Source organism: Mesocricetus auratus, unplaced genomic scaffold (assembly GCF_017639785.1).
Source record: "Mesocricetus auratus isolate SY011 unplaced genomic scaffold, BCM_Maur_2.0 Super-Scaffold_100015, whole genome shotgun sequence".
Classification (NCBI taxonomy): Eukaryota; Metazoa; Chordata; class Mammalia; order Rodentia; family Cricetidae; genus Mesocricetus; species Mesocricetus auratus.
In genome coordinates this window covers 65,741,808-65,752,331 of record NW_024429198.1, presented here as the reverse complement: position 1 = coordinate 65,752,331, position 10,524 = coordinate 65,741,808, and the positions used below count along the sequence as shown (strand labels likewise).

The 10,524-nt window shown below is 40.2% G+C and overlaps 1 protein-coding gene across 5 annotated transcripts; it reads right to left on the bottom strand.

Annotated features, from left to right (window-relative positions):
- Nucleotides 1-287: 287 nt before the first annotated feature.
- On the bottom strand, nucleotides 288-7,750 carry LOC101826485 (zinc finger protein 431). 5 transcript variants are annotated; one of them, XM_040758118.1, is made up of 5 exons: nucleotides 6,596-7,750; nucleotides 4,293-4,398; nucleotides 4,040-4,166; nucleotides 3,779-3,839; nucleotides 288-2,492 (listed from the first exon to the last, which is right to left on the bottom strand). In XM_040758118.1, the coding sequence occupies exons 3-5, from the start codon at nucleotides 4,107-4,109 to the stop codon at nucleotides 611-613; spliced, it is 2,013 nt and encodes a 670-aa protein (XP_040614052.1). In that variant the 5' UTR covers nucleotides 4,110-4,166; nucleotides 4,293-4,398; nucleotides 6,596-7,750; the 3' UTR covers nucleotides 288-610. The 5 variants fall into 5 exon arrangements, with proteins under 5 accessions (XP_040614052.1, XP_040614051.1, XP_040614050.1 ...); XM_040758117.1 differs by lacking the exon at nucleotides 6,596-7,750 and adding an exon at nucleotides 5,427-5,466; XM_040758116.1 differs by having other exon boundaries at nucleotides 4,040-4,398.
- Between the last annotated feature and the right edge of the window lie 2,774 nt (nucleotides 7,751-10,524).

The following is a 10,524-nucleotide window of genomic DNA, read 5'->3' as shown; positions in this document are numbered from 1 at the left end:
GGTCAGTGTGTTTTCTTTGATTGGCACTTTTACCCTACACATAGGGATTCATAAATTCATGAGCTCATTTTCCCCAAGAGTTTGCTGGTGCAAATGGTGTAAAAACAGTCATCATAATGCTTGAATAGATTGCTGACACTGTCAAATTCCTTTCTATAGAATAAACACTCTTGTTTAACTGAATGTAAGTGTGTTGGCAAAAGATCTTTCCAAATTCTTTATAAGGAGCCCTCAGCATCTTTTTCAAGTACTCAAAGACTAATGTAATATGCAAAGGCATTAGCAGATTGATTTCACGCAAAAAGTTTTACTCATGTATAAAGCATAAAACTTTAACACACAGATTACATTTATATAGTTTCTCTGCAGGGTGATACTGACACATGCAAACACTTTACACAGTGATACATTCAGTGTTTCTCTCATTTATGTGTTCTTTTATGACACTGAATATGTTGTGATATGCAAAGGCTTTACCACACTGATTACATTCATAAGGTTTCTCTCCAGTGCGGGTTCTTTTATGTAGCTGGTCACTACTATGATGTGTCCTTTTATGCATTTGCTGGTGACTGGGGCATACAAAGGCTTTACCACACTGATTACATTCTTAGGGTTTCTCTCCAGTGTGTGTCATTTCGTGCCTTTGCAGGTGACCACGTTGTGCAAAGACTTTACCACACTGGTTACATTCATAGGGTTTCTCTCCAGTATGTGTTCTTTCATGCATTTGCAGAAGACTAGAACGTGCAAAGGCTTTACCACACTGATTACATACATAGGGTTTCTCTCCAGTATGTGTCATTTCATGCATTTGCAGATGACTACGTTGTGCAAAGGCTTTACCACACTGATTGCATTCATAGGGTTTCTCTCCAGTATGTGTTCTTTCATGTATTTGCAGGTAACTATGCTGTGTAAAGCCTTTACCACACTGTTTGCATTCATAGGGTTTCTCCCCAGTATGAGTTATTTTATGCCTTTGAAGAGTAATGTGATATGCAAAGACTTTGCCACACTGATTACACTCATAGGGTTTCTCTCCAGTATGAGTTATTTTATGCCTTTGAAGAGTAATGTGAAGTCCAAAGGCTTTACCACACTGATTACATTTATAGGGTTTCTCTCCAGTATGTGTCATCTCATGCATTTGAAGATGACTGTGTTGTGCAAAGGCTTTACCACACTGATTACATTCATAGGGTTTCTCTCCAGTATGTGTTCTTTCATGTATTTGCAGATGACTGTGTTGTGCAAAGGCTTTACCACACTGATTACATTTATAGGGTTTCTCTCCAGTATGTATCATTTCATGCATTTGCAGATGACTGCGTTGTGTAAAGGCTTTACCACACTGATTGCATTCATAGGGTTTCTCTCCAGTATGTGTTCTTTCATGTATTTGCAGATGACTGTGTTGTGCAAAGGCTTTACCACACTGATTACATTCATAGGGTTTCTCTCCAGTATGAATTATTTTATGCCTTTGAAGAGTAATGTGAAGTGCAAAGACTTTGCCACACTGATTACACTTATAGGGCTTCTCTTCAGCATGTGTCCTTTCATGCATTTGCAGACGACTGTGTTGTGCAAAGGCTTTACCACACTGATTACATTCATAAGGTTTCTCTCCGGTATGTGTCATTTCATGCATTTTCAGATGACTGCGTTGTGCAAAGGCTTTACAACACTGATTGCATTCATAGGGTTTCTCTCCAGTGTGTGTTCTTTCATGTATGTGCAGGCGACTGAGGCGTGCAAAGGCTTTACCACACTGATTACATTTATAGGGTTTCTCTCCAGTATGTGTTCTTTCATGCATTTGCAGAAGACTAGAACGTGCAAAGGCTTTACCACACTGATTACATTCATAAGGTTTCTCTCCGGTATGTGTCATTTCATGCATTTTCAGATGACTACGTTGTGCAAAGGCTTTACAACACTGATTGCATTCATAGGGTTTCTCTCCAGTGTGTGTTCTTTCATGTATGTGCAGGCGACTGAGGCGTGCAAAGGCTTTACCACACTGATTACATTCATAGGGTTTCTCTCCAGTATGTGTTCTTTCATGCATTTGCAGAAGACTAGAACGTGCAAAGGCTTTACCACACTGATTACATTTATAGGGTTTCTCTCCAGTGTGTGTTCTTTCATGTATTTGCAGATGACTGTGTTGTGCAAAGGCTTTACCACACTGATTACATCTATAGGGTTTCTCTCCAGTATGTATCATTTCATGCAATTGCAGATGACTGCGTTGTGCAAAGGCTTTACCACACTGATTGCATTCATAGGGTTTCTCTCCAGTGTGTGTTCTTTCATGTATGTGCAGGCGACTGAGGCGTGCAAAGGCTTTACCACACTGATTACATTTATAGGGTTTCTCTCCAGTATGAGTTGTTTCATGCCTTTGAAGATGGGTGTCATATGCAAAGGCTTTAACACATTGAGTATATACTGAAGGTTTCTCTCCAGTTTGACTTCTTTCATTCCTGCAAGGATGATTGGCACATGTAAAAGCTTTATCACATTCAATGCATTGTTGAATTTTTATGTCTATATGAATTAATTTTACAGTTTGGTCTATTTGTAAAGAATCTTTGGGTTCTATCACTGTGTTTACACTCATGTTGTTCCCCTTCATTTAGGGTTGTTTTGCTCTTTGATGATACCTGTGGTGGTACGATCCTGTAGTACATGCTCACATTTACAGAATCTTTTTTCATATGAATTTTTTCATATATTTAAAGAGAACTGGAAAACTCAGAGCTTTACCAACCTTATTGCATTCGTAAGTTTTCCTATACTTTGAATCATACTACATTTGTTAAGTGAACTAAGACAAACAGAAGTGTTTACACAGTCCTAGTCCCCATAGGGCCTTCTGCAGTATGAGTTGGTTGATGTTTTAACAGTGGATCTGGACAACCAATTAATTCTACACTTGACTCAAATTAAACAAGTATACTCAATGTGGGGACTGAGGCATATCTTCTAATTGTTCTGAGAGAGACATGTTAACATTTTTCCATATCCCTGTAATCACATGGTTTGTAGAGTGACATATGATATTCCTAGTAAGAGAAGCATAACAAATGGTTTCCAATTTGAATTCACATTTGGAGTTTCTGTCCTCATAGATATGGATTAAGGTTTCTCCCCAACAACTGCCCATTGACTCTTAATTCTAACTGCCCCTCACTAAGCTTAGCACAGTCACAAAAAGCATATTAGTAATACTAGCTTTACTATGGACTATTTGCTTATTAGAAGGCTTTGGAGATTTACTTATCACCTCTTCAATGAATATACCTTTTGTAATATGAGTGGTATGAAATATATGGATTAAAGTTCTACAGCATAGCTCTCATGTTGCTATGATTCAAATGATATGTTAGGGCATTGTTTTCTTGTCTTCTTTCTTAAAAGAATGCCATGCAGCCAGGCGGTGGTGGCACACGCCTTTAATCCCAGCACTCGGGAGGCAGAGGCAGGCGGATCTCTGTGAGTTCAAGGCCAGGCTAGACCAACTGCCTCCAAAACAATACAGAGAAACCCTGTCTCGTAAAAACAAAGCAAAACAAAACAAAAAAAAAAGAATGCTATGCAAATGCAATTCACCTACCTGAAATTGAGGTATATCGTTTTGTGAGAATTTAATAATCATCAATGCACTTTAAGCTGTGCTTATTTATACTGTTGTTTTTGTTTAAAGCTTCCAGGACACATTAAAATTACTTCAGAAGCACATTTGTGTCATCTTGCACATAAAAATTACCTTTCATATCTTCTAGAACTTTGATAATATTCTTCGACATGATGGTCTTCCCAACTGTATCCTACAATGTAGTATCAGAAAATGTATGTTATATTATTGAAATTGTTCAAAATTTAAGTTACTATCTTCAGTGAACATTAGAGCCATGCCTAATTTATTCACTTCATTCTTCTTCTTTCCTCAATCAAATTTCAGAAGAACATCAACAACCAAGGAATAGATGCTCTTTATTTTAAAATGTGAAGGATAATTCAGTCTTACCTATTGTAGTAAGATTCCTGTAGGTCTCCAGCATCACATCTTCATAGAGTTTCTTCTGAGAAGGATCCATTAAAGTCCACTCTTCCCAAGTGAAGTCAATATGTACATCATCATAGGTCACCACATTCTAAAATATCCCATTCATGTGTAAAACAGAAAACATGATACTGACAACATTGTAAATTTATACTTCATTTCTTTGACAGTATAGTTATATAATTCTGGTGCTCCCCACACTTATTCGAATACATACACATTATAATGTAATCACAAAGTCAATTTAGAAGGAAACGTATAGGAGGTTCATCTCTGTCATTTCTGTACCCTTTGAATCGAATATCACCTTGGAAGAGAAATGCCTATTAACAAACACAGAAAGACAAGTAAATAGATCAACAGAACAAAGTACACATGAGAGAAATTATATGAACAATTACTAACTTAAAAAAAAAGATGGGCCGGGCAGTGGTGGCGCACGCCTTTAATCCCAGCACTCGGGAGGCAGAGGCAGGCGTATCTCTGTGAGTTCGAGGCCGGGCTGGACCGACAGCCTCCAAAACAATACAGAGAAACCCTGTCTCATAAAAACCAAAAAAAAAAAAAAGGGGGGGGCAAGCTGGGAGTATTGGTTCACACCTTCAACCCCAGCACACAGAAGGCAGAGGCAAATATATATACTTCTGAGTGGAATGTCAACCTAGTCTATGCAACCAGGTCAAGAACAGCAAATAGAACATATTGAGACCCTGTTTTCTGTGCAAAAAATTCAGTCAAACAAACCAAAAAGATAGAAAGCACTCAGAGGTTATAATACTGAAGTTACTACAAAGAATTATGCATTCAATCCAATTCTGTATTCATTTTCCAGAAACCCAAAATGCCCTAATTTAAAAGGAAACATCAATAAGATTTTACTAAAAGGTACTGTGTGTTTAAACAGTTACTAATGAACAGATGAAAACATTTACAATATAAAGGCTGATCACGAACGATCAACACAGGGCAGGAGAGATGGCTCATTAGTAAAGAGCTCTTGCTGGTCTTGCATATAGGTGAGCTCAATTACCAGTACTTACATGGGGGAATCACAACCATCCATTATTCCAAGGTTAGGATTTCTGAGACCATTTTTTGATCACTGTGAGGACCAGATACCCATGTAGTGTATATTCATGCATACAGGTAAAATAATAACATTCATTTAAAAATTCAAAACAAACACAACAGGAAAGAAGAAGGTCATGCACCTGCAATGACTCAGAAGACTCAGGCAGTATTAATGTAATGAATATAAACCATCCTAGGAAACAGAATGATACCCTCTACCAAATTTTAAAATTCAAGATATGGTGACAGTCACAAAAAGAAAAACATGGTATGCACTCACTCATATATGGATTTTAGACATGAGTCAGGGGAGTGCCAGCATACAATCCCACTGCCAGAGATTCTGGGAAAAAAAAAAAACCTTCATCACATTACTGATGGAAGCACAGACAGACACCCACAGCTAAACACTGAACTGAACTCCTGGAAACCAGTGACAGAAAGGGAGGACTGATGAGCAAAGGGATCAAGGCTGGGCTGGTTTAGCCCACAGAAAAAGCTGACCTGAACAAGGGGGAGGACCCTAGACTGATGGCTGGGAGGCCAGCATGGGACTGATCCAGACCTCCTGAATGTGGGTGTCAGTGAGGAGGCCTATGCAATCTATGGTGCCTTGGGTAGTATTTATCCCTGGCATACAAATGGACATTGGGTGCCCATCCCACAATGAGGGATGCTCTCTCAGCCTGGACTCTTGTGGGAGGGCCTAGGCCCTGCCCTGGATGAAATGACAGACTCTGGAGATCCCCCATGGAGGGCCTCACCCTCCCTGGGAATGGGAGTGGAGATTGGGTGGGGGGCTGGGGGGCATGGTAGAAGGGCAGGGGAGGAGGGGAGGGAAAGGGAGCTGAGATTGACATGTGAAACAAGCCTGTTTCTAACTTAAATAAAAAAGGAAGATTAAAAAAATAAAGAAGGGTATATACAATGGAGAAAGATAAAATCCCAGAGGAAAAAGATAGATGGGATAATTTAAGAAAAGCTGGCTAGAAACAAGCCAAGCTAAGGCTGGGCATTTATAAGAAAGAAAAAACCTCTGTGTGTGATTTATTTGAGAACTGGGTGGCAGGCTTCCAAAAGAGCAAAGAAAAGCAAAAACAAACAACAACAAAGAAAAACACAACACCAGGTTTTCTACTCACAGCTTCATGAAATGAACTCTCACAGTCTCCTCACTGCATCTCTGACTCTGCCAAACATAGAAGCATGCAGCAATGCTGAATTGTAGCCACAAACTAACAATCCATTACCTTACATTTTGATTCTTTCTTGTTTCCAGGACCGGTATATGATGGGTGATCCTACAAAGTTTGATTTTTTAATTGGAATGGACACTAACAGGCTTAGTCCACAGGTGCAGAAGGTTTTGTATGAAGTTGCTTCCTGGGACTAGCAATCACTTTATGGATTACTTCTATAAATTGCAGGTTTAGCTGGATTGAGTCTTACCCTTAGACCACCTTGCTAGGCCTCCATTCCATAGCAAGAGCCTTCTCTATAATGGTGATAAACTCCTTGAAGATTCCTGTCTGTTTCAGCACTTGATTGGCATCTGAAAATACCTTTTCATTTTATTCTGTTCCATTAGTTTTTGTTTTTTCACTGTAGACCTGAATGAATAACCATCCAACAGATTAAATATTCCACTTAAGAAATTAACACATTGTTTTTAAATTATGTCTTACTACATTTGCAGGGAATATGGAGAACAAAAAAGATTTTGGAGTCAAAAATCACACAAATGACTTATATTTAATTTTTTATGAAGACTATTTCCAACTGAAATCCTATGTCAATCTCTACTTTCTGCCATTACTCTCAACATTCCCATCTTCCTGGTCCTACAAGAAAATTAAATTCTGTGTACAACTTTCTGCAGTTTTTGCCAACCAAAGTCTTGATATATTCCATATTCTTCCAAATGACAACATTCCCAGGTTCTGCTTAGCTCCAAAATCACTTTTGGTGGTCAAGTTTTTGTTCTACCTTGTCTTTATGCTGCTGTGATTAAATCCTCTAACCACAAAACATCTCAGGCATTGAATGGGTTTATTTGACTCATCCTGTCAGATCACACAGCATCATTTTAGGAGTTTAGGATAGAAACAGAAGTTAACAATTAAAGGCAAAAACCACAGGCAACGATTGTTTCCTGACCTTCTCTCTTACCTAGTCATTGCTGTAAGAATTCAGGCACTGTGCTGGTCTGCCCACCACCACCTGGGAGAATGCACTCAGGCTGGACTCTGGTGAGCCCAGGTACAAAGGACCCCTTTAAAAGAATGATCCCCATCCTCTTCTGTTCTCTTTCTTGCTCTTCCCCTGGGGTATACAGGACTTTTCCTATCTCCCTCTTATCTTCAGCTATCTCTCTCTGTCTCTGTGTCTCTTTACCTCTTTTCTCTCCGCTCCTTTTATAATAAAACTTCTTAAGCTCTGCCAGGCCTGTTTGTCCCCCAACCTTGATCACACTTGCCTGCCATGGAATCCACTCTGGTTCCTCAAGCTTTATTCCTAACAATTGCCTCAACTCATATAGTTCCCCATTCCAGACCAGGCCCACTTTCTCCCCCCCCTCTTTTTTATGTAATTTTTTTCATTTTATATACCAACTCCAGTTCCCCCTCCCGCCCCTTCTGCCAGCCCCTCCTTGACCCTTCTAATCCCATCTATTCCTGACAGGGGGAAAGATCTCCCTTGGGTAGTCAACAAAGTCTGATATACCAAGCTGAGGCAGAACCAAGCCCCTCTGCCCTGTATCAAGGCTGGGCAAGGCCTCCCACCACAGGGAATAGACTCCAAAATGCTATTTTATGGGATAAGTTCTGGTACCACTGCCAGGTGCTCTCACAACAGATCAAACCACATACCTGTCACCCCATTCAGAGGGCCTAGTCTGGTCTCATGCAGGTTCCCCAGATGTCAGTCAAGAGTCTGTGAGCTCTATTTAGCTCGGGTCAACTGCCTCTGTGATTTCCAAATAAAGATCTCGACTCCCCCTTGCTAATATATTCCCTTCTCCCCCTCTTCAACTGAACTGAGGAGATCAGCCTAGTGCTTGGCTGTGGATCACTGCATCTGCTTCCATCAGTTACTGGAAATAGGTTCTATGATTGAAGGGGAAAGCCAGTTCAGGCACCCTCTCCACTATTGCTAGGAGTCTTGGTCATCCTTGTGGATTCCTGGGAATTTCCCTAGCCACAAGTTTCCCTGACCCCATGATGAGTCCCTCTGTTAAGGTATCCCTTTCACTGCTCTCCACCTCCACCCATTCCCCAACTCTATCATCTCAAGCCATCATGATCCATCTCCCATACCCTCCCTTCTAACACCCTCCTAGTTTACCCAGGACATCAATCTCCCCTTCCTGGGGCCTTCAATATATTCCTCTTAGGGTCCCCCTTTTTAACCTAGCTTCTCTGGGATTGTAGATTGTAGTATGCTAATACTTCAATTTGCATCTAATATCCAATCATAAGTGCATACATACCATATTGGTTCTACTGGGTCTAGGTTACCTCACTCAGGATGGGTTTTTTTCTAGTTTCATCAATTTCCCTGAAGATTTCACAATGTCGTGTCTTTTTCTTTTTCTGTTGTGTTTTCCCTCTCCATTGTGTAAATGCAACACATTTTCCCTCTTCATTCTTTGGTTGAGGGATATCTAGATTGTTTCCAGCTGAGAAAATGTCATTGTGGTATATGCCCAAGAGTGGTACTGCTTGGTCTTGAGGTGGATTGATTCCCAGTTTTCTGAGAAAATGCTATAGAGATTTCCAAAGTGACTGTACAAGTTTGCACTCCCACCAACAATGGAGGATGTACCCCTCACTGGACATTCTCTCCACCATGAACTATCATCAGTTTTTTTTTATCATAACCATTCTGATAGGTATAAGATGGTATCTCAGAGTTGTTTTGATTTGCATTTCCCTGATGGATGAAACGTTGATCGATTCCTCAAATGTCTTTCAGCCATTTGAGTTTCTTCTGTTGAGAATTCTCTCTCTAGATCTGTACCCCATTTTATAATTGGATTATTTGGTATTTTGGTGTCTAGTTTCATGAATTCTTTATATATTTTCGAGATCATCCCTCAGTCAGATGTGAGATTAGTGAAGATCTTTTCCCATCCTGTAGGCTGCCATTTTGTCTTATGGACAGCGCACTTTGCCTTACAGAGGCTTATAAGTTTCGGGAGGTCTCATTTATTAATTGTTGCTCTCAGTGTCTGTGGTAGTGGCGTTACGTTCAGGAAGTGGTCTCCTGTGCCCATGTGTTCAATGCTACTTCTAACTTTCTCTAATATCAGGTTCAGTGTAACTGAATTTATGTTGAGGTCTTTGATCCATTTTGGTTTGATTTTTGTGCATTTAGATAGATACGGATCTATTTGCAATTTTCTTCATGTCAGCATTTAGTTATTTGAGGACAATTTGTTGAAGAAGCTTTTATCCATTGTACAATTTTTGCTTCTGCCCCGTCCAGCAGGACAATCAGTGTAGGACTGGGGACACCTAACAGAGAGATAGGGGACAAGAGATACAAAGAACGAACAGCAAGACAAGACTCTGATCAAGTTGACAATCTTTATTTTTTCCAAAGGTGTTTATATAGGGCTGTAGGCAGGAAGTGAGGAGGGGAAGGAATAAGGGTGCTGACTGCAGCTGTGAGGAAGTTGGCGAGGTAAAAAGGGTCAATAGGAGGGATAGACCATCCTGTGTTGCATGGTAACCTAACCGCAAGGTCCAATTCTATCTTTTACAATCTACCGTCTATTGCTCAAGCCTATTGCCCGAGTAACTTGGTAATTTTCCACTAAGCTTAACCTTTAACTGACAGATAAGCCGCAAGCCTGTTTCTCAGGACTTGCTTCATATATTAAGAGGCGATATTTCTTCAGGGTGGCCTGGGATCACACCCTCCACATGGAGAAGACATGACAGGGCTAGAGATAGATGATGGCAGAGGTCCCTGACATGCTTCTTTGTAAAAACTGGGTGTTCACAGGTGTGTGGATTATTATCAGGGTCTTCAAGTTTATTCCATTAATCCACACGTCTATTTTTATGCCAATACCAAGCTGTTTTCCTTACTATAGCTTCATAGTAGAGCTTGAAGTCAGGGATAGTTGATGAAGAAGTCCTGTGTATATGTCAAAAAAGCACTGTTGGCCAATAGGGAAGCAAGATAGGTAGGACTAGGAGTCCAGGAGGACTCTGGGAAGGAGAGACACAGGGAGTCACCATGTAACTGCCATAGGGGAAGAAGTCCAGACCCTTTTCTCCAATAAGAGAAATACTTAGATTAACAATTATGGAGTAAATACTTAAGTCAGAGCTAGCCAGTAAGAAACAAGCAAGGCCAACAGGTTCATA